General features: G+C 25.2%; 2 protein-coding genes across 6 annotated transcripts in view; one reads left to right on the top strand and one right to left on the bottom strand.

Moving 5' to 3' along the window:
* LOC112688087 (acetylcholine receptor subunit alpha-type acr-16-like) overlaps positions 1 to 26,572 on the bottom strand; it is a 213,158-nt gene that overhangs the window by 101,656 nt on the left and 84,930 nt on the right. The window lies entirely within an intron of this gene.
* LOC112688114 lies at positions 9,354 to 12,788 on the top strand. Its single transcript, XM_025561149.1, has 5 exons — positions 9,354 to 9,468; positions 10,921 to 11,268; positions 11,816 to 11,887; positions 12,307 to 12,381; positions 12,499 to 12,788. Exons 1-5 carry the CDS (start codon positions 9,430 to 9,432, stop codon positions 12,583 to 12,585), a joined length of 621 nt encoding a protein of 206 aa, XP_025416934.1. The 5' UTR covers positions 9,354 to 9,429; the 3' UTR covers positions 12,586 to 12,788.

Below are 26,572 nucleotides of genomic sequence, written 5' to 3'. Positions count from 1 at the left end.
CAACAATTTTTAATGTGCAATATATAATTAATATTAGGTGGTGAAAAAAAAATGGTTTATTGAGATGGTACTCTAAAAATAATAACAAAGTATAACAACATTTTTGCTGTTGAATATACAGGTTTTTAATTAAAAACTGTTGAATATTCGTAATAATATGAATTAAAATCAAATATATGAATAAAAACAGTAACAGTACTTGCCAGGAGTATTATTATTTGTGTAAATATTTTTGATCGGTTCTGATTAATAAAAAAAATTATCAGTTTTTTAAAAAAAAAATGACTCCGTGCATTTTATTTATATTTATATTATTATGAATATTCAATCATTTTTCATAATACTTTGTAGTTATCATAAAAAGTCATCTATAAAATTAATAAAGAACATAATATTAATCACAAACTGACATTGTTTACATATATTTATTTTATTTTAAACATTCTTTGTTGTATTATTATTATTTTTTTTTTGTTTTTTATTTATTAAGAAACTTGTATTAAAATACATTTGTCTCAATAATTAAAATAATATACCATAGGAAGAAGAAGAAGTTATTGGTATATATTCAAGGTTTTTTTAAATGTAATTGATCTTCTTTTAAGTACGTTATCACAAAAAATTTCTGAATCCTAATCATTTAAAAAAATTTAAAAATATCTGATGAGATATTTTTAGGAATTTTAGATGCTATGAATGAATTTCAAACACCATATGTGAAAATGTTTGATATTCTTATATGCATTATTTTCTCTTTAAAATAGTCATCAGTATAAAAAATATCGGTATTTAAATAATTTTATTTTTATTTAAGTTTAATTTTAACGGTTTTATATTGCTTATTTACTAAAATTTTAAAATAAAAAATTAGTCAAATTTGTAAGCAAAACTTTTTCGTTAAAGAAACTTGTATCAAAAATGTATTATATAGAATATAATTTTGTGAAATAATAAATCTATTCTCATTTAAAATTAAATGGTTATAATCATCCAACTATTACAATATCATTATCATTTTTAATGGTGATGGCATAGAAATTGATTTCTTTTCTTTTCTTTTCTGTTAATAACTAAATATAACTGTATTTTTTACCTCTTTGGGATATTAAAACTTTCAATAACAATAAATAATATAATGACATAAACATATTGAAATTGACCGATATCATTTAACATATTATAAAAATAAATTTACATTATACTCTATGGCGTTTTATCATCAATTATAATAAGTTTTAATGATAGTTATTATAAGTAAATACAAATTTGCTATAATAATTTTGCTTCATTCTACTATCAACATAGACCCGAATCAAAGTGAGTTATTTTTATAGAAAAGTGGGTATATTAGTCTTAGGATAACTAATTATTTTTAAAATTATTTCCTTTTTGACTCTGACAAGAACAGAAAACAGTAATATCGTAAATTACTTAAAATTTAAAAATAATTTTACTGTTATTTCACAAACGTATATATTTTCCATGTGGAATAGAATTTTTTTTTCTTTTTTTCATCTGTGATTTATGCTTTGAGGGGTGAATAATAATAATAATAAAAACTACAACATTAGTTTCAAATAGTTTTATCAACCCAATTTTCACTTTGCTTTTCATTTTTGGATTTAATTTATGATTCTGAAATTCTTGTTTAAAAACTATTTTTCATATAAAGTCATGCACATTTGCCAAACTGACATTAACACAAGCGACACAATTTTATTATTATTATTATTGATGATGTATTACACGATTTTTTTAAAAAGACAATTTTGTTAATAACATAATATTATTTTCACATAATTACCTAGTTTGTTTTTATAAAACTGAATACATACCCTATGGTTATTGATTTGTATACAATATTTTAAAAAGCTGGAGCACTATTGACACGTGAAAATATACTTTCAAATTATTTAGTTAATAATATATGTAATAAATAATGAATATGCTGATTATTTCTCTTGGATGTAAAACTTATTTTCATTCAAATATTTTACATTATTTTGATGTGTTTGCTAAATTAATAAAATCTATAATACAAATAATAAAAAAAAAAAAAAAAAATAAAGCATATGAAAGAATTTAATATTTTATGTATATATTTAAATACTATTAAAATAAATACTAAAACCTACTAAAAATTTATCTTAGAAATAATATAATTTTGAATGTAAAACAAATGTGCAATATATTAGAACAGTGGTTTTCAAACATTAAATTTTTACTCCCCATTTTTGAAAATTTTAAAATGTTGGTGAGCCACGACACACCTAAATCATAGGATCTATTTTTTTATTATTGACATATGGTTGTTCGATTTAGATTTAAAATATATAAAGACAATTTATTATCATAACTATTTTATTATTCAGGATACTCTTTATAGTTATAGTATAATAAATAAAAGGTATAGTATCATAACAAATTATTATCATGTATAAATATTATTCAATTTAATAGAATTAATAATATAAATTTCTTGCATAATGAAATTAAACTTCGTTTAAAAGCTGAAAATTGATATCATTTTGCTGTCACACACGTTTAAATCAAAATTTTTGTCTAGAAAAAACCAAATAAACTTTATATACCACATATCTCAAACCAGTCGTGATCTACGCATGTTATTGCTACCTGGGCAACAACAACAGGAGATGAAAATAAACTAAATATCTTTAAAAGAAAGTTGTTAAGGAAAATGTGTGGTCCTGTTTTTAACCCTGGTACCGAAATGTTAGAGAGAAGGTCAAACGAATATGTGCAACAATTATATGGGAAAGGAAGTATAATACAATTTGTAAAAAAAGCAAGATTTGAGTGGACAGGTCATGTCTGAAGAGCCGACAATAGTATTGTTAAGACGGTACTTGTTAACAAATTGAACAAGAAAATACCACGTGGCAGACCGAATCAACGGTGGTTAGATGTAATCAAAAGAGATATTCAGGAGTTGAGACCAGATTGGAATGGAGACATGAATCATGCGTATAATAAAGAGTGGTGGAAGAATTTAGTTTTTACAGCAAAGGGCAATGTAATGCAATATAATGGCCTGTAATAATACTAAAAATATTATATAAAATATAATATAAAAATTATATTATATATAATTATTAAATATATATTATAAATATATTTTTTTTAAATTATAAGTAAAACACATTGTGTGCATAAAATGTAATTTTACAATGTTTCTGATTTCTGAAATCTTGAATTTTATTTTAATAGACAAGTTACTGTATTATATTTTTACTCGTATTATTTAATATTCTATGTATTTATCTCTTTTGTTTTAAGTATCTTTTGTTTTCTAAATTAAAATATTATGTAAAAAATATTTTATTTATACAGAGTTATAACACACATATACATTATTATACACAACTATGAGGTATAGTTGATTATTATTATTTATAGAATATTAATAAAAAATATATTAGCTATTTGTTCTTAATTGGTGCACAACTCTCATTATAATATATTTGTGAAACTAATAAAAGTAATAGCTTCTTCAGATTTTAATGTATTTAATATTGAATTGAATTACAATTTGTTTGTTAATACAAAGAACATATAAATTTAAAATATTAAATTTATCAATATATAAAAATATTCTAAATTATACTTTACTATATTTAAATATATTTATGATATAAACTATTTTTTCGTCATAAAAAAGTCATTGTAATTTTAAACTATTGTCATAATTATAAAAAGGACGGATAGTTGAAATAATAATAATAATTTCAATTAATAATTGATAATTTGTTAAATAATCAAAAAATAAGATTAAAAGAAACTTCTTTAAAAACAATTAGTAGATATACGATCTCAAGAAATAGGTATATTTATTTGAATTACCAAAGGTTGAGGAATAAAAGAATTATACTGAGAAATTTTATACATGCAAGCATTTCCATTGAATTATACATTATAATCTGAAAGTACATCAAAAGTTAACATAATTTTGTGAGGGATACATAAAACATAAAGTTGTTCGAATGTACCATTTTATATAGTAAATATTTTTATATTTTAATTCTTATGGTTAAATCCAGCATATGTATTCAATTTTTTAAATGTATAATATTTTTTTTTTGGTTAACCTTTAGATATATTATATACGCCTACAATGTTACATTTATATTTACTGGCTGAACTATATTCTTAATATATTATTGATAAATTAAAAAAATATTATTTCTATAATATTTTGAATCAGTATGTAATAACGAAAACAATCAAACGTGTACATCAAACGTTACATTAAAATTAATAGTTAGAATATAAAAATATGAAAATTATCGACCCTAACTTTACTGATATATACTTATACTTTTTATTTTAACCCTAATAACGATACAATTTCTAATTTAATTGCCATTTTCGAAAGCTGTTTTACAATTATTGTTTTATAAGATATAGCTGGATAAATCTGTTTTAAGGGTAGTATACATGTTAAAGGACTACCTTATTCTATTGTTTAATTTAACTGTTATCACAACGCAAATAAATATTCCTTTGAGTATACAGTACACATTCTAAAATAAATTTCATAATTTATTGTTAGATAACTAGGAATTTAATTTTTTTTTTTTTTTTTATCGAAATGAAGAAGTAAAATTTGTAAAATTGGTATGCAAAAATAAAATAAATATAAAATGGTTTGGCTTAGGCTTTTGTAAATTACAAGTATAAAAATATAATTAGTTTATAAAAGTGTATTTTGCATTAAAAATATATATTATATATTATTAGGTATTTAATTTCGATTTTTAAATTTTGCAGAGCAATTCTATGCATATTTTATCTGTTTATATTAAATATTATAATTAAAATAACACTTAAAGAATTTTCATAATTTATTTAATTTTAATTATTGATCATGATCTAAATAACCATATGTGTTTACAAAATGTATAAATTTCTATCACTGATATAACTTCAAAATAAAAATGCTAAATGCTATTTTTTAGAGTACAGACAGTTGTTAAGAACCTTAATTACTCTGCTTTTAATGAAACACATATCAGTGTCATAATATTACAATTCATAATTAGAAGAAAATCAAAACTGGATATATATTTGTGTGTTGTCCTGTAGGATATAGTCTATAATGTATTAGATGAAATGATAAAACTGCGTTAGAAAAATTTCTTTTACTTCGTATCTATAACAATGATTCATTATAAACACATATCTGTTGGATCATAAAATAATCAAAGTGAAAAATACGTTATTCTACCGGGGTTAACATATGCATGTAAGTATTCATATATGATTGGATTGAATTAGGAACAAATAAACGTAATAATTGTATATCTATATAAAGTAAAAGTTTTATTTTTCATCTCATTATGTCAAAAAAAAAATAATGGAATTGTTTTAATGAATATATCACAATATGCTATAAATAAAATGTCTAATTTCATACAAATATATAATTTACTTAAATAATATTTGCTCATTAGTGTGTTTTCATGTTACATGAAATATGGTAGTTTGTATTTTGTAAATTTACAAATTATAATTAGGAAAACATAAAACTTGTATAATAAAACGACTGTTAAAATATTATCGTAAAAGAGAAGAAACAGCTAAGTGAATATATCTATTAATAAAATCACATTATACAGATTTTACTTTTTACGCTATATTTTTTAATTACATTCAATGTGTCTATTAATAAAATATATTATTTTACGCTTATAGACTTTGCGTGTATAATATACAATATAATATACTATTCATAACCTAGTTATCTAACTTATGTATTTAAAATAACATTTTTATTACATTTTATATTCTAAAATAAACTTAACAGTAAATGTATGGCATTATTTCAAAACGACATTGGGTAGAATATTAAATTCACTAGTTGTTCTCGTGTGGGTGAGATAAACATGAAGTAGGTAATCATATTTTCATCCTTGAAATATACTTTAAAAGGTTGTAACTTTTAGGAAATGTGGCACACTTGAATGTTTTTCTTATATTTTCAACCAAATACATTTTTTTGGTTACCAGAAATTTCTTATCCCCCTCGTATATCACTTACGCCGTTAGCAGCTTCAAAAGTGAATTAAAAATTACATTAAAAATACGTTGAATCAAAATAAATGGGTATTTAGTATAATAACATATATTATATATTTGTATTGATTATCATCATTTACAGTAAGTCCTCGTTTAACGTTGCCTCATTTAGCGTTGTTTCGCTATTGCGTCGCAGAAGTTTAAGTCCTTATGTTTCGTTTAACACTATTACGGATTCAGTATAACGTCGCTTGAAATACTTGTGTTCATCAAATTATTGTTATATTTATATAAATTTCATATAAAAGTATGAAATTCAATATGGTCGACCTTTTTCAGATAGTACATAATGTTATCGTTTTTATTGACATATTTATTATACAAGAGTACAATTTGTTTTATTTTAATTAATACTATGTACTTATTAATCGTTTTTCAATTTATTGATGGTCAGTTATTAAACGACACTTTTTGCAGTCTTTTTTGCTATCTGTGCAAATACGAATTATTTAAGTGTTGCATAGTATTTGTTAATCAATAAATTAATAATAAAGAATAAAATAATTAAATCGTGCAATTATAATAAATATAATAATACATACATCATACATTGTTATTTATTGGCAGGAACCCATTATAATAAAGTGTATGCAAAAAGTGTTTCACTTAACGTTATTTTGGGTAACATTGTGATTTCCAGGAACCTAACCTCGATGTTAAACGAGGACTTACTGTATTACTAAATCTCTAGATAAATATTAAACTAATGCAATATTGAACATTTTACGAAGATGTAAATTATATGTTAAATTATTCCTTTATCTACTATCGGAAGATACAATTAATTAATGACAAACGATTTTCCATGTGCTCGCATGATATATAAGTATAATACTAAATAATCAAACTACTAACAAAATGGGAGCTAAACGTAGTAGAAGACTTTCATTTAAAACTACGATAAAACTAATCACCAATCAGAGAAGAATAATTCACAAAATTACGGTATCACTATCACATTGTCGCGTATTGTAATATTGTTTAATAAAACTATTGATACCTAGCTTGAGATATATTTGAAATGTTTATAAAATTGTTGCTCATCGGTTTCTTTTTTCGGAAATATAGCCGATAAGTTCGATAACGAACGTAAAGTGCATTATGTTCACAAGTATATTTGTATTAAATTATACTATATTCTCCATCTCCCAGTCCTTTTAGCCGTGTATATTAGTAAATATTTCGTGGACTCAATGCCTCTGATCGTCTTATAATGGATATATTATACGTTTGTAGATGTACATATTATATTGGTTCGTACACGTATTCAAATTGTACATTCAAATTCCTACGCTTTTACTGGGTCAGAAAAAAACCCTTTATACCGTGTATTTGGATCGATAAAATCCCTACTTCACCAAACTTTTCCTTTTTATTATTGCCTGTCGGTTGTCTAGTGTATTTTGTATATAACCCCCTCGTATAGTTCTAAATCCTTTTTCTGTGGCTAATACCTTTTACAAGTATATTGTTTGTAATATTTCCTATATTTGTGCTTAACGAAATATCTAAGAAAATAATGCGAACTCTCAATTTATATTTTTTTGTTTTATCTAAAAATAAAAAATATACATGTCATATAACGTATATATTTAATATTTATACATACATTACGTTTAGATATTAAAATAAAAACGGACAGTTGTTCTCATTAAATTTGTTTTTGTACGTATATCCCGCATTTTTTAATAAAGGTATTTACAAAATAATATTAAAAGCCAAGTTTTAAACGTAAAACATTTTGTTGTAGAGGTTGCAGTTAATTTCCATACATATTTTTATTTACGATCTAAATGAAACTATTAAATGCAAAAAGTGTCACGCATATAGAATTGAATATTCAATGGGTGGCTGGACCTTTTTGCCAACGGATCTAAAAAGTCTAATTAATTTAGTTTATAATTAATGCTGTTTCTTATTTTTAACTATCTCAACTTCATCATTACGGGACAATTTTTTAAAGACTACTGCTCACAAACCTTTATTTAGATTATTCGACTTAATATGATTATATTAATATGTGTACATGTATGATAAACATAAAATAATATTACTCTCCTGTAATATAATTGTATAGTTTTCCACATGCATCTTATGTATCGTATATATTTGTGTACAATAAAGTAATTTAATAATGTAACATTAAAAACGCATTAAGAATGGGTATAATCACATATTTTTGAATATTATAAATTATTTTATGATAAAAATCAAGCTATTCTAATTATTTTTTGATGATAATTTTTTTAGTTTCTTAATGATTAATAAAATTTGATTTCAATTTTTAGTTTACTTATAAAAAAAAAAAAATTAAAAAAAAACATTAGCAATAAATAAAATAATTATTATAAGTATATAGTTTTATTTTGCAACCAGAACTATCATATTGTTAAGAATAAGATGAGACATTATATTTAATGATAATAGTATGGTGATAGTATTATAGTCCACCTCGTTTAATTAGCAATAAATATTATTTTCGTATTACAATTAGCTATAGTTTGATTTGCTATCAGAGAATAGGAAATTACGAGTATTATTAAGGACATGTATCAACCAAATAAAAAACAAAAACGAAACCATATCATTGCTGTGTGTATTTATGAACTTCAAATGAAAAATAATCATACAGTTAATACATACATACGTCCATAAAATGTATAAATGGTTAATTTTTTCGTACAATTGAATGTATTATAATTTAAATTACGTTTAATAAAATTATAATATTAAAAAACCCAACAAAATGATATAGAAAAACTAATATTTATTTATGAATTATCAAAATAATAATGCAAGAGGTATAATAATGGATTAATAAGAGATATTTAATATATAATAACATAATTTCTATTTTTATAATTTGTAATTAACTTACTCATAATCATTTTCTATCTGGAATATTTAGTATTGTACTTATTTTTTATGAATACCCGTTTTATTTTCAAAATTCAAATCACTATTAGTGTATTGCATTAATGAGGGGAAAAGTAATGATAACTATTCATCCAAATTATTATTTTAATATTTGCATAATAAAAATCGGTACATGAATTATTTATAATAATAATTAGAGGTTTTATGTATATTTAAGTTTGGTAAATGTTTAGACAGGAATAATATCAATAATTAACAACTATTTTAAATTAAAAATATTGTTAATTATTAAAATTTTAATCAAACAAAGTAATTGTTTAATATCTCATCAGACCAATAATTTGGTCATTCAGCACATATATAAGCTAGTTCGAATATTGTCTAATTCATCACTTATTTAGATAACACCATCATAACTAATCGTAAGTTCTATAATATAACAATTTCATCATAGCCATGAAAATAATTTTTGTAATCTCAACAACCATTATAAGCGTAAGTGTAACGATGACATTTTATATTATTGATATTATATGAATTATTATTTTTGTAACAAATTTAAATTAAATTCTAAATACTATTATAGTTATTAAAATAAAATCAAAACATTTATAATGAAAATTTACTTTCGTATTTGATATATATATTTTAAAATTGTGAAATAAAAAAATTAATTGAACGTAAATGTAAAATTTGTGAGATTATTTTGTATCATCTACTGTATCATCGTTTTTTGATATATTAATATAATAATAATTATGATTTATGTATAATATATATTTATACTTGATATAACTTTCTTTATTATTTATTAAATTAAAATAAGTAATTAATCTTTTATACATTTTCTATTCTATTGAACAAGATATGAAGTTATTCGAAAATAAAAAAAAATATTAGCCATATTTAAAATATAAATTTTTTATAAAACTACTAAAAACATATATCGAATAGCAAATATATATAATACATATAGCCATATATAAGTCGACATTTATTAGTTAGGTCCCACAATGTTTTCTTATAAGTACTACTCTAATTGGGTCCATACAAAAAAAAATTTCACTTCTCATTTTCACAGACTTAGAACTGTCAGTTACCTATAAATTAGAACACAGGAATGATTTTTTTTTTTTTAAGTTTCTAATATATGGTATATAATTATTAATTGGAAATTAGAATACTGGTATATAGTAAATAAATAAATAAAATCATTAAACAATTTATAAATTTACATAATTAGTAAAAATTTAAACGATAAAGCTTTTATGAATTCAAATCTACTAATATTTTAATATTATCAAGTGTATTCAATACTTGTAAGTTACAGGTCTTATTGTCGTAGTGGTTCGGACCGAAATAGTATGTTATGCTTTTTGTAGGTGGACCATGATTATTTTTATTATCAGACCCTATTAGTTGTTTATCTTAATCATAAATATTATTTGGGATCCTTATAGGCTAATCATAAAATAATTGAATATTTTCTATATAAAAATTTTAATTTTACTCTTTGGCGGTTTATCATTCACATTTATACAACAAAAGAATATTTTATTTTCTTTCTTTGGTTTTCATTTTAATGATATTATTTTTAAATTATTAATTTTTTAATAAAGAAAGTACACATCAAAATATTTAAAATCATTTTTTTTCCAACCTAATAAATAAATGTATAGAATTGATGAAACTTAAAAAATACTTAATTCATATTTTATTTTACATGCATTTCAATAAATTATACCACAGTTATTTTATCAGAAAATTAAATAACAATTCATTATAATCTGATGAAAAACTATGAAATATAATAAAATACAGTAATTACATTTTACATGACTTTATTCAAGTGGTTTTAGATTATACAAAGACTATGATTTAACATAGATTTTTTTTTTTTGCTGTGATAATTTTTGATGTAATTTTATTTTTTGTATTATATTCTAGGTGGTTTTGGGCTTAGATTTGACCAAAAGTACTGTAACTGATGGGAAATTATTTAGAAGAAATATATTCCAGGATGCATCTAAGACAGCACCCGGAGTGGATTGTGCAAATATAGTGGGTAGTAATAAGGCTGTAGATAGCGCTGCAGCAGTAAATTCTGCTGCAACAAATAGTGCTTCAAAAACGACTAATGGTGCAAAGAACACAGCTGGAATGATGAAACCAAATGAAATACAACAGGGAGGAGTATCTACTGCCACTGGTATAGCTTCTACTGCAACTGGATGCGCTAGTATAATGAAACGAGACACATATAGTCAACCATCATTAAATAAACAATGCAAGTTGGTAAGTAGCCTGTTATTTATAAGGTATTTATATCACTGGTAGAATCGTACATATTTCTTTATATTTTCCTCTATCACATCACACTAACATTTCCTCTGATAGTGTGATCATTCTAAGTTACTGACATCCTACAACAGAATCCTAAAAATTATGTTAGGACTTTGCTCATCATAATGTTTAATTCACCTATACAATACATTTAGAATATTTAATAAATTGACTTTTTTTGTTGGAGATCACTATCTTGTTTTAGCAAGAATTAATTTACACACTTCATTGCAAATTTAAGCTTACTCTGAAATAATATTATAATTAATTATTTAATAGTATCAATATTTTTATTCCTAGATATTACTGTATAAAATAATAAATCACACTTTAATATATTTATTTATCTTTTTGTAATTGTATACTGTACTGCACTTAGTTCTTCTGAATCTAAGTCAAATTCGAATGAAGTAAGCGGAACAATGGACTTATTTTATTTTTATTCCTATTAATAATTATCGATATTTTTTGTATTTATTTATTATTTCTACTCATTTAGAATAAGGAACAAAGTATTTCGTCATCGGATGCATCACTTGATGAGGTTGAAATTAAAAACGGAAAAGAAACGGTAATTTTAAAAATTTTGTTTGAGCGAACTAGAGTATTACAAATATAGTTGATTATTATTTTTTTCATATAATATAGCATCATAATAATAGTTGGCTTGAAATTTTTAATTTTTAAATTTTCTTAAAAATTCAACGAATTAAATATTGTTTTGTTATTAATTCTAATTAAACATTTTTTTTGCGGTGACTCAAAAAAAAAAAAAAAAATAACAAAAAATATGGAAAAGTGATTTGAAATAATTAAAATGAACAGATCTATACCGACATTGTAACAAAAGGTGCAAATAAATAAATAATATATTGCAATTTTACATATGAATTCTTTTGTCAGTTTCGTCTCATGCGTTCAATATTATCAAACAAAAAATTATTAATCATTATTTTATTATAAGAATAAAATAATTTTTTGTTTAATTAGGAAAAAGTAATTGATAAATCATTGAATTCCGCGGCAGAAGTACAATGTTCTTCTAACGACGAGATTAACAAATCGGTAAATACTTTTATTTTTTATGATACTACGTTTTATTATATAATACAATGAACATTAAATATCAATTAATATAAAAAAATGTTATTATTTCACTATGGTATTGTTTTATTTATTTAGGTAAATAAAAATAGCGAATCTTCGTCTTCATCATCTGACTGCGGATGTGAGAAAATCGGTGAATCAGTAAATAATAATATCCAGTGATTAATATTTGATACTCACCATTTTGTATCAAAAGGCGAAAATAACTATCGTTTTTAAATTTAAATTAAAATATAAAGCATTTAATTTATAAAGTCAAATGTTTATTTAGAACTGTTTATTTGAATTGTCTATCAAGAATCGTATTATATAATCGTATGATATATTACTAAAATATTCAATAAACGTATATTGATTGTTAATAATATTTTTTATTTTATTTACCATTGATATATTACATATCCTACACATTATTAAATTAGGGATTCGAATTTTAAATTTATTTATAGGAAGAGTACTAGTCATGAAAAACACTCAGGTTCTCATTTAGGGTGGCAAACAAGAAAATTTATGGTAAATATTAATTTCTTGAATAGACACGATAATGATAGAAATATTATTTATCGATAGATTTCTTATACCAAATTGTAATATAAAAGTGAATTTTTTTATTCAGAAAAAGGACAGTCTTCATCGATTTCATAATTTATTGAAGGATGCTATAATATTATAGAAAAAACAGTCAATTACAATATTTGCTGACTTTATTTAATTTTATTAACTTTACTTAAGTACATCATTTTTAATTAAAAAATATATAAAATGTCAAACACTGTAGAGAAAATAACTAATTTATGAATTTGAAACAAAAAAATGTTTAAGTATACAGCTTCATGAAAATAATTAAAAGGTTAACAACAATTACTAAGTATATTAATCTAAAAAAGTATGTAATAAAACCAACTATTCTACAATATAATAAAAATTATAAGAACAAATGTATGTATGTATGTAAGTACATACACTTGAATGAAGGATTATTAATAATGTTACAAATGGGGTGTAAATTTAAATGTATTATAAGAAATTATAAGACAAATAGTATGATATTGCACTATTTCAAATAAAATACACTACTATAATTGATCATTTTGGCATATTAAATTCGTCTATTCCTCGAAACCGCACACTTTTATAAGGTTAAAACAGTAATAAGTTAAAACCACACAAGTCTTAAAATGTTTATATTCAATAACCGCACACTTATGATTTAGATCCCAATTATGATTTATTAAAATAAAAAAAATGATTCAAAAAATTAAAGTATAAATTTTAAAGATTTTTTTATTTTTATTTATAAAGCTATAGCAAATTATATTTCATTATAACTTAAAATGAGATTAGTTTGTCTGCACAATAGCAACATTTATAAATATGATAAAAAATTGTTGAATAATGAGTGAAACATTATTATAAATGAAACTTTTGCGTAAAATCTCAGTTAAGAGGGACATTAATGGACCAATTACAGAATTTAATTTATAAATTAATTTTGATACCATGTTTGAAACGATGTTTAGTGAATAATTGTGAAAAGTAACGGCTTCAGCATAAGATTTATGCCAAAGTTGAGCACAGATTTCTTGGAACTCGTTTGACGGAGTCTATGTAGATGTTTTGTGGATTTGATTTCTGTTGGACCGAGGTCTCTTGTTATAATACGATTTGAACTGTTTATACAACGGGCAGCCTTTAAAATTAGCGTGTGAGTACCGAAACATAGAGCACACTTAGCTGGTTAAAAATATCTTAAATGTAAAATGTTCAAAGTTTGACTGGCTAAAATTGATTGCCAACGCTTAAATTTTTAAACAACATGTTGAATTTTAGTTTAAATTGTTTCCACCGGTTTATGTTTATGGAGATTTTATATTGTAGTACGTTATTCATTCGACTGCATGTTATAATCGTTTACGTACAATTTTCAATAAATCACCACCAAACCATAGCATATAATTACTATAAACTCCAAATTATTTACACTTAAAATTGTAAAATAATAAACATCTTTCCGCTGAATTACTATCAATAATTTTAATATCCATTAAAATGCAAAAATTTACTTACACATTAATCGCTTCATAGGTTACATAAGACTGATAAATAACGAGTGGCAATTAAAGACTAAAAACGTGCAGTTTCCTATCTGCGGCTGGCCACGTACGACTGAGCGCAACGACTAGTCGTAACTATTGATCTATATTCAAACTGCAAACGTGGTTTCCAATATGCGATCGACACGTGCGTGTCGAAAATAGTCGTTGCGGCTCGCGACTGTCGTGATCCGATAGTGCAGTACTGTTGATCAGTCACATGCGTGTTTTAATCAACTGTTTATTATTTGTTTAATTCATGACATGTTTAACACAATAATTATGCCAAAAAAGTAAAGTCGCATTTAGAAAACCAGCCGGTACGCAGCGTTCAGTAATTGCGTCTAGTCGTTGCGGTCACTCGTTGTGGCCAGCCGCAGATAGAAAACCGTACCTTTAACATGATTATTGAATAGCAGTTTATTTTTGGAATATTATATTGGAATAATATTTTGGAATATTTATACATAGTTATATTTCTGAACCTGATTTTTATAGAATAAGTTATACAAATTTTTTTTTATTTTTACTCTGCATTGTGTATTAAAATAAGAGCAGATACGAATATTTGTATAAATAAATTTTATAATTTTATTTGTATTGCCCACGTTAGGAATCCATAAATATGTTAATGGATTGTATCTATTATCAAAATCTAGAAGATAATTAAACGAATCCATTAAACATATAAGTTTATATCTTACATGCATTTTAGAACATTACTATGTTAGTACAGTGAGTAAAAAATAAATCAATAAAATGGTAAATAAAAATATTTTAATAGTTATCATAACTTTAATAGTATTATTTTAAGAAAATGACTTATTATTTTATTTTATAAATTACAATAATTGTTATAAATAATACTATATTTATGTTAATAAGATAACCAAATTTGTATAATTTAGAGTTATACTGGGTGTTCATAGTGTTCGATTGTGGAAAAAATCGAAAAGCAGAACACAAATGAAGATGTTCCTCTTTATAAACAGCATTTCATCTGATATTTTGTTTAATAATATTTACTAATGTGATATCACAAAGGAATTGCATATATTGAATCATAATTACAGTTACAATTTCCTAATAGATTTGTATTTTATTTATTTATTACATTTTTATATCAAACAAATCGTTGTTTATTATAATATTTTTTTTATTTTTTGGCTTAGTACAGGCCATTAAGGCCCTTTCCCACAACTACCACATATTTCCATCGTTCTCTATCCTTTGCCATCTCTTCCGGATTCTCAACTCCTATTAGCCTTAGGTCTTAATGTACACGGTCACTCCATCGTTGTATCGGTCGGTCGGAGGGTCTCTTTTTGTTTGGTTTCCATTATGTTATTTTATTTAATATTTTTCCTTTAGCACGCCAGACATGTCCTGCCCATCCGATTCTTTTGCTCTTTATTACTGCTACTATGTTCGGTTGGTTGTATAGTTCATATAAGTCATCATTAGTTCTATGCTTAAATTCATTGGTTTCCTCATTCTTTTTAGGGCCAAATATTTTTCTTAGTACTTTCCTTTCGAATAGCTTTAGCTTTTTTTCATCTGTTTTTGTTGAGGCCATACTTTACATGCGTACAAAGCAATAGGTCTGAAAAGTACTTATATTGTTATTTTCGACTTTTTGGAGAGGATTCTAAATTTAAAAAGTGGTCTTAGTATTCAAAAACATTTATTAGCTGCAGTTATTCTTCTTTGTATTTCATTGTGTCCACCATTAGTTGTGTCCAGTCCTACTCCAAGGTATTGAAAAGTTTCTACTCTTTCAAATCTCAATTTTCCAACTACTAATTCTGTTTGGTTGTGAATTCTGCGTGATAATATCATATATTTTGACTTGCTCTCATTGATTAATAATCCCATATCTTTACTTTTTTCTATTAGATCTAATGTTGTTGCTTTTAGATTCGCTTTCGATTCAGTTGCTACCATAATAGCATCTGCATATGCGACTATCGTTACTTCTGTGTTTTCCTGGATTTTCACCCCTGTGTTGGATTCTAGAATAGCTATTTCCACATATTCTAGTGATATATTAAGAAGCATAGGAGATAGTGCACCACCTTGTCTTAAACCATTTTCTACACTGAATTTTTCTGATATTTGCTGATTATATCTGATCCTACATTTTGAATTTTTAGTGAAGGTTTGTATTCATTTTACCATTTTCTCCGGGATCCCAAATTTCAGCATCACAGACCACGAGGATTTTCTGGTGATTGAGTCATAAACTTGTTTGTAGTCAATAAAAAGGATAAATAAGTCTTAATTGAATTCTTAGCTTTTCTCCATTAGTTGTTTTGCTATGTGAATTTTGGTCCAATGTAAATTTTTCTTTAGTGAATTCTGCTTGGTACTCTCCTATTATATCTTTTGTATAAGGTATTAGCCTGTTTAATAATATATTGGATAGTTTCTTATTAGCTGCGCAGAGTAATATTCCCCTATAATTTCTGCAATTCAAAGCATCTCCTCCTGGAGATTTTCCATTTTTGAGTATTTGTATGACCCTCTCTACCTCTTCATCTATTGGTTCGATTAGATCTTGTTTTATTATAATATCTGGTTCTGGTATTACTGTTGTCCTATTCTTCATGTTTAGTAATTCTGCAGAGGTGCTATTAAATTTGTTGACTACTTCGTTCGGGCTTGTTATAAATGTTCTATTTTTTACTATAGCTTTCTTCTGTTTGAAACCTATCTTAATCTCGTTTGCTCCTCTGAAGAAAATTTTTGGGTTACTTCTGTAATTGTTTTCAATTAGTTCAATTTTGTGTTTTTTCCATTGTCTTTTCTTTGTTCTCAGGGTCTTTTTTGCTTCTCGTTGCATATTAGCCAATTTGATTTAATTTTATTTGTTTGGATCATTATGAGGTGAGCCCTATCTCGTTCTTCTAAAGCCTTCTTTCAGTCCTCGTCAAACCATTTAATCTTTTTCTTTTCTTTTCTTTGAAGACCCATTGTTTTCTTCGCTGTGCTTTTTAATATTTGTTCTAAGTTTGCCCATAGAGTGTCAGCATTATCTTCCGTTGTTTTTTTTTGTTTTTGTATGTTTTGTGCAATATTTTCTCTGAAGTTCTTGGCTATTTCTGGATTTTCTAGTTCTTTCTTGGATTTTCTTATGTATTAAACTGCTTTTTAAACATTTTTCCTTCCCTCTTTCTAATCTTATTATTATCTTGCTAATCTTATTTTGATTTTGATCTTTGCTAAAAAATGGTTCGAACTATCACTTACTCCCCTGTAACTTATTACATCCATAATGTATCTTCTTCTTTTTGCGTCAATCAGTACATGACCAATTTGGTTTTTAACTATTCTGTTCGGGGATATATCTAGGTTTCATTATATATGTCTTTACGAAGAAAACAGGTGCTATTGATTATCATGTTTGATGCTAAGACTAAGTTTGTTAACCTTTCCCCATTGTCGTTAGACGTATCGTGTAAGCGTTCTTTTCCAATGGTCCGTTTGAGAGTTGGTTCCTTACCAATTTTAGCATTCAAGTCTCCAAGCATTATTTTTATGTGGTTATTTGATAGTGTTATGTGCCGTCAGTTCAACTGTTGAAGAGGGGATGTAATAGGATAATTCCAATAAAAGTACTCAAACTAAGTTAAACTGGCGTGAAAGTGCTAGAATCGAACTGAAACACGTCATAAACACATCTGAATATTGGTTTGTTCGGGACTCCCTTATATACCCCGCTTCACATAGTTAACTCAGACCTAATGAATGCTAATCCACGCGTCCTATGCAATTCACCTTGGCATTTTAGATTGATGTTACTTGTATTTTGTGCGCCCAACCTTAGATTACTTATGTAATCAGTTGAATTCGTAAATCCCACATTTTGCATATATCCTACTGATGCCTTTCTATAATAGTTATTTTTAATATTACACTTTAGAATGTAGCCATATGGTTCATATAAAATATATGTTTGCGTTACTCTCTGATTTAAATTAATAATTCCTTTCTATTGTTGCGAATATTATATTATTTATAATCATTTCCTGATATTTACTATTTACGATTTATGTGGTTCCTTCTATGTAGTAATAGTCGTAAGGACCTACAACTATACATGTCCGTAACAATAGTGTACTATATATTTTTTCTATATCTTCATAGAGTTCACTTTTTTGGACTTCATCCTTATCTCCAGTAGGCCTATAATAATTAATTAGTATTATTTTAAACCATCTATATTGTATTTCTAGATAGCAAATTCTATCATTGATGGCTTCAAATCTCTTTACATTTTGTAGTACTTGATCATTTACCATGAAATCAACTCCTTTTTCATGTTTAATTCCTCCACTGTAAAAAAACTGTGTGTTTTTCTGTACCAGTCCACCTTACTTCTTGAATAGCTGTAATCGCCAACCTATATCGGTCAAGGTCCCATAACACTATTGTCAAAGCACCGGTCCTGTAGAGAGATCACACATTCCAAGTTCCGATTGTTAAATCCATTAATCTATTATTCATTCGAGGCATAGTTAGCTGTTTCTTAACAACTTTTTTTTACGCGTGGGGTTATTGGCACCACGGCAACCCCTGTTAAGGAGGATCCTTCACTATGTGTGGTAAAGGAGAGCGAGGATGGACTTCAATATAACGATCTTAGTAGTTACCTACTTACCTGAAACGACATCTGATGTCCTTCAGGTTACCCGTTCACATAAATGGAGTCCGGGGGATTTGTCACACACGCTACTCATATGAGTACCCCATATGGTCGTTTATTGTAATATAGTACAAAATATCTTCATATAATACAAATTTGATTAACTAGTACATTTTTTTCATCGTTTGTAATAATTTTATTGATAGAAAAAAAAAATATAATTTAAAATAATCAATTAAATTTTTTTTTTTTTTTTGTGTAAAACTTATATCTCTCAAATTTTTACGTAAATTAAAATTCATCACGTTTTTTTGTTTCACATGTACTTAAATTAGAAAATCTATGAATTTAATTTACGTTTTATTAATTAGTTATCAATGGATATTTATTTCACGTGTGCTTAAAACAAAAAATAAAAACTAAAAACAAAAAATATTTATACCTAATATTCTATAATAAATGTTTCATAAACAGTATTATCTTAAAATGACGGTATGAGTGGGAAATGTATATACTACGTACATGAAAGTGACGTGGACATTTCAATGAACAGTACGAAATTCGTACTACAAACCGATAATAAAATTTCAATTGTAATAATAAACGCATGATTTAATGACAAAATATTCACGAACTCACGTGAAATCACAGATTCACATATAATGAAATTTACAAATTCAAGAGAATTTCTCTCGCGCGATTGCATACGTGAATTTTAATTTCACGTATACCCGTGAATTTTTTTACACGTGACATAGATACCTCTATTAAAAAGTGACAAAATTAATATTATTAGAATAATGAAAATAGAAATTTATTTTTACAAGTTCCTTTTTTCTTTATAAATACCTTCAAAGTTTTGATTTATTGTTAACTGTTTTAGTATTTCAATAGTTAAATATTTTATTTTTAGTCGTGATAAATATGAGTAAATGTAATCATACTAGTGCTCTGCATGGTCTGGTCTTAATCAGTCCGGTCTAGTACGGTCCAAACACAAAAAGTATTGAATCGTCAGTTTGGTGCGGTTCAATATTTTTTTAGGAATAGTTCGGTCCAGTTCTCAGATCACATGCATTATTTTCAGTCAGGTTCGGTTTCAAAAAAAAAAAAAAAAAAAATTAAAATAAGTCCGGTCCCAATCGTGGAACTTGAAATCTAAGTACAGATATTTTTATGTAAACAAATAAAATGAAAAAAAACTTAGACATTTAGGTATATATTTATTTATTAACTCTTGTCCAGTATAATATTAAACGTATCATATGGTATGGTCTGGACTTATACAGATTGAACCTTATGGACCTGTTCATAAACGATCCAAAATGTTTTAAAATCGAACCGACAGTCCGGTCCACATCTACTTTATTAAATGTTATTTAATTACTAGTCCGATCCGGTCTAAAAACAATATGAAGCCGTTGGTTTGGTTGAATTTTGGTCTTTGATTAACGTTTAAGTGTGGTCCGATCAGACTTCGGTCCCCTGGTAAAATTTAAAGTCCGGTCTGGTCCTTAAAATAACGGACCGTGCAGAACACTACTTCACAGTATGAACTTTTATACCACAGATTTAAGAACTAAAACCATCACGAACACATTATTATTTTATTTTTCTATTTTTACATTATAAGTTTGTAATTTTTCCCTCTTTGAAGACCATTATTGTTTATGAAGTATAAGTTAAACATAAATGAACATGAATTGAAATTAAGCTATGAAATTTTCCTTAAAAATTCCTAAAATTTACAAAATATTATAACAAAATCATTGTCTTTTTATTCTAATATTTATATAATTATTATATATTGTATAATTTTTTTAAAAATAATAATAAAATGGAATAATCAATTGTTTCCATATTATATTGCAAATATTTGTAAATAACCTTCAGTTTTGGTAAATATCTTAGTATATACATTAATGTTTGTCTGATATGTATATTATCTATATATGTACATTATTTTGTAACAATACCTATGTAAAATTTATTGAATATTAATATGAAACATTTTTTAGCACTTAAAATTTGAAAAACGACCAAACTTAAGTACACTGAATTCGGTTTAGAATGGTTTTTTGTACACGGTGATTTATCATGGCTTTCAAATTTAAAATAACAATACTGTAGTATTTTTCTCTAAAGTGAGTGAAGCGAGACGAGTGCCAGCACCCATTCTTTATTTCATGACAGACTTTTATTTTATTTTTTTTTAATATAATATAATACAATTTGTCTGAGGAGATATTTAAAATTCTGTACTCTAAGCACGACTGCAAATACTACAATATTTCTCTAGTAAAAATATAATTTTCATTTCTGTTGCACCCATGTTTACGATGGACTAATATTTATAATACTTTTAAAGAAATATTCATAACAATATCATTATTTATTAATTTGTTAGTATGTATACATTTTTCTCACTATTTACGAATACGAAAGAGAAATTTAATAATAATAATACTACCAATATTTAAGTGAAATGTGTTAGTAAATGTATAAATAATATAAGAATTGTACCTGTTAATTTAGCATTTAAAAAAAAGTGCTTATACAATTATATCATGTTGCATGTTCGTGATTGTTTGATTTTCAATAATAAATTGTACTTGGATCAATGTATTACCTGAAAAAAAAATTAAATTTATATATTATTTAATAATGATATAATCATAATTATGAATGAATATACATTATAATAGATTTATAAGCCAATTGTATGTCACAAATTAATCAGCCATTTATGCATTTCAAATTTTGTTTTGAATTAAAATTTTATTTATTTTTCATTTTTTTCATACAAAATATTGAAAATAATTTATTCATAATATTACTATGCTTGTACTAAAATTATATGTAAACCCATAGCTAAAAATCGGTATATTTATACTATTGTCTGTGGTATTCACAGAAAAATTCTTCATAACTGTCTTTTTATACGTTATTGATTATATATTTTACGTTTTAACGAATGGTTATCAACCAAAATACTGTATTTAAATAAATTTTATTTGAAAAATATAGTTTTCATGGTATAAGAGAAATGAACGGATGGCAAGTTTATGCAAACACATAGAAAACAATTTTATCCATCTCATTAAAACTTTAAACGATTATAAATATAAATCCTTTTATTGAATAAAATTATTCATACTTCTTTTATTTTATTTAAAAATGTTTCCACTTGAACTGCGAATAAAATGTTATAGCGTATTTATCGAGTTTAAAATCAATAACCTAAATATGGGAGGGAAGAAAAGTATTTACTATTTATATATAAGACGATTTGGTTTTTATTATTCAGAAAATTTTCGAAATTATGATTCATTTTTGCATTTTAAAATTTTATGTTATTTTGGTAATTTAATTAAAAATCACTTAATGGATCAATCGTAAATAGTATTGCTACTTCTCAGAAATAAAATTGATCTAGTCTACATGCGAGTGAACTCCCAGCGAATGCCATCTCAATAAATTATGTTCGCCGAGTAAAATTATTGTAAGTTGATATATTAATTGTTCAATAATTTGATTTGACAGTTTAATACAACTAAATGCATATACATTATAGATTTGCACCATAGTAAGTGAAGCAGTACATGTAAATATTATTTCGACGTATATAGTATATAGCAGCTGGTTCGCTGCAGGAATGATATATATAACTGTATATGATCTTGGTATGATTAAAGTTAAGACTGATGTGTATTTTATAGATACATTTATTACCATCATCGTTCTCAGTAACTCATAACGGACAGAATATGCAAATTTGTCCGGTGTAAGCCAATATTCGACTTGAAGTCTCGGCCACCGCATTATATCCGGTGTTATGAATGATGTTGTTCTCATGTTTTTCAGACCGTACGTGTTTTATAATCCAATAGTATAAAATTTGTTTTTAGACCATTTACTTGTGTGTTCTTTTGCATTATTTTATATTGCATAGCGAAATATTTTCATATTAGTTAGTCACCCATAATCAGACCCATTCTACTGAAATTTATGAAGAGTAATTAGTTTTATGATTTGGTAGCAATAACAATGTCAACCGAAAAACTTTAGGCAATGAAATGACACATTTCTCTTAAAATTTGTTTATTTATTTATTTTTAGTTATTCCCCTCTATAAATGTCGCGTGAAATACGTTAGATTTAAATCGTCGTTTAATTGAATAGTGTAATTTTCAAATTAATAATTCATTCCGTTAGGTATATATTATGTAGTTTCAATAACATGAGTGATAAAATCATAAAATCATGTAAACCACTTCCCACGTCTTATCGAATTTTTAGAAAATCTTAACGTTTCGAATTTAATTCATACTGATTAAAAAATATTTTATATTAACGTTAAGAAGACAAAGGAATAATCAAGACTTATCAAGTAAAAAAGTGAAACATTTTGAACATCCTCCAACTAATTCGGTAGATTTGTGATCTCATATGGCAAATATACAAAACATCACTTTTTCAATTTAGAAAGAAAGGCTTTATATAACATATATTAATCAATATCAGTAATCAAGACATTTTCCTTTGATTTTGATGTATTTTAAAAGTATTTATTAAAGTGTTTTAATATGAATTTCTAACAGATAGTTGTAACTTTAAAATAAATAAGTATACTATACTTACATATTACCAAAGTATGCAAGACCATTATACAGTGAAAGTTATATATTTCCGAAACACTGATTTTGAAGATCGATTAAAATGGTCACAATAGTGTTTACTATGTTTGTAATTATTATGATTTATTTATGTATTTAATCCGAAATAATTTATACGAATTTCGTCAACATTTGTTTAATATTAATAAGGTTAACAATTTTTGATTTCCGACACGTCTAGGAATACCACATAGACACGGTTTCTAGAGGCTATGACCCTCAGGATAATATTAAAGCTAATGCAATTATTAAATGCTGTGAGCCTATACATTTTTAAAAAGCTCCGCTATGAAAGGACAAATGTTCAATGTTAATCCTACTGCAGCTCAGCAAAACCCTTTGAATGCATAACAACTATGGGACCGCTTGCTGTTAATCATTATTATTATTATTATTATTATTATAAGAAAGATGAAAGTCTATTGGTACAGTTCACATAGTTGTCACGTGCAATTGATGGTTTCGTTTCCAGCCGAATGTATTTAATAAAATCATTTTTATCGCCGAACCAAAAGCGTCCGATATTCATCGTTCTAATTAAGTAAATAAATTATTGTCCCGAGAGTTATTTGGTAATATCCGATTAATATTTCTAGTTATTACGTTAAGCTTTGTTATTAATTCGTTTTGTATCACTGAAGTGTAGACTAAGGATCTGGATTATTAATCAACTGTTTTAAAAATAATATGATTGTTATAATGTCCGATGTATGCAATTAATAATGTACTTGTTTATGTTATTAGAGTATGTTAAATGACCATGATATTCTTTGTAGTGGAAAATACATTATACACATTTTTGAATATATACTCTATATCAGCGGTTTCCAACCTTGGGGTAAAATAGGATTTGCTGAGGGGTATAAACTGGACATATTATTATTATTATTTTTTATATGAATGTATTAATGTACCTAACCTATGTATTTATTTTAATATGCATAACCTCTTATTATAATTGCTATTATTATTTTATTATCTTTAAATTATATTTATACAGTATACTCTAAATTATTTTCTGCGAAACGAACCATTCTTAGATAAGTAAAAACAAAAAATAAAATGTTTCTATACATATTACATATATCCATTATTGAGGTTCCATAAATTGGTCTAATTAGGTTGCGATAACTGATAATCCGATAATGCGAGTTTTAGGTTAGTTTTGCACACGTGCTTTTTCAGTGGATAGGGGTATTTACTCATATCTTATCCGGTTTGCGGGCAATTGTCTCGAAAAGGTTGGGAATCGCTGCTTTATACTCTATATTATGTATAATATTAACAATTTACTTACTCAAATACTGTTCAGCATAACTCTAAGTATGTAAAATTAATATACAAACTAATTTTCCAATACAATATACATACTATAAACTTAATTATAATTTAAATTAATAAATATGTAAAATAATGGCGTAAATCTTGAAATATATTTTAACACCAAGTTCTTTTATCAATTTTACACTGATTATTGTACTCAATTTTTTTCTATTAAATCGAAAGAATATTATGTATTTTATGTTCTCCAGTTATAAATCAATTATTCATATTTCATAAATATGAATAAAATAAAAGTCTCTGCTTGTCTAAAAAGGTGATAAATTGAGTTATTGTAGACATTTAGTATAAGTCTATGGTACCATTATAATAGTGAGCACAAAGTTAATTAAATTAATTTATAACTACGGTTTGAGATATAACTATTAATTTAATTATTATTTTTAATTATTGGTTTAATATTTTATATTATTATTTTATCAATAGTACATCAATTTGTAAAAATATTTAATAATTGCATGTTTGAAATTATCTCTGAGAATATAAAAAAAAAAAATAAGAAAAATAATATATATATTTTTTGTTTAAGTATTTCAAGATATATTAATTATATTATTAATTAACTTATGTTATTTTTTTTATAACAAAGAGAGTTAAAAATTGTTCTGCCTTTTTTTAAAATTGAATGTACCTACTTGTCCTTTGTGTAGTATTTTACTAATACAGTAGAATTTGGTTAGGAAAATCAAGAATATTTTAATATCCAAGAAGTACATATTTGGGTTGCAAAAGCTAAATAGAAAAAATGAAAGTATTTATATTTTTATTGTTGTCATATTATTGCTTCGTATTAGTCGATATTATCAACACAAAGAAACCAAAATTAAAATTCATATTTTTCGGTGATGCGTAGTATGTGTTATAATACATGAATATATGCCTCATACGAGTACGCGCATGTGGAAAAGATATAATGTTAAATAGCAAATGAAAATTCATTAGATTGATAAATAATTATATTTCGATTGATTTTGCGTCCATCCGATGGGGAATGAAGTGGCCAGCTGACCTGAGATGATGCAGTGCTGCCAAGTACAGCCATCATTCGGTAGGATTGTTTTCACCCCCTTCATGATAGTGTAGAATAATTAAGACAAAAATTAAAATGCTGTAAATTAAGCGACCAAACTAAGAATTTCTGAAAAAAAAGTAACCTCAAGCATAAAAAAAAAATTTACATAGTATTACGCAAGATGTCGATTTGCATGTTTATGTTCTATTGATTACTCGTGCCATGATGCTTATAATTTAGAGGCATCCATTATAACGTTTGACTTGAAAATGAAACTTTTTTACATTGTTTAAAAGGAAAAAAATGTAAAGAAAAAAAATTTCAAAATATCAACGATTTGAAGTTAAAAAAGTTTTAATTAATGTATATTTTTACTGTATGT

Source organism: Sipha flava, unplaced genomic scaffold, assembly GCF_003268045.1.
Source record: "Sipha flava isolate LNK unplaced genomic scaffold, YSA_version1 110_pilon_pilon, whole genome shotgun sequence".
In the NCBI taxonomy this organism is placed as follows: Eukaryota; Metazoa; Arthropoda; class Insecta; order Hemiptera; family Aphididae; genus Sipha; species Sipha flava.
Note: the sequence above shows the minus strand (reverse complement) of the source record. Positions and strands in the feature narration are given on the sequence as shown.

Excerpts from the sequence above, each read along its gene's own strand:
- LOC112688114 (XM_025561149.1), top strand. The coding sequence starts at position 9,430 with ATGAAAATAATTTTTGTAATCTCAACAACCATTATAAGC. Across the intron at positions 9,469-10,920 it reads TCTCAACAACCATTATAAGC|GTGGTTTTGGGCTTAGATTT; the intron begins GTAAGTGTAACG and ends ATTATATTCTAG. Across the intron at positions 12,382-12,498 it reads ACGACGAGATTAACAAATCG|GTAAATAAAAATAGCGAATC; the intron begins GTAAATACTTTT and ends TTATTTATTTAG.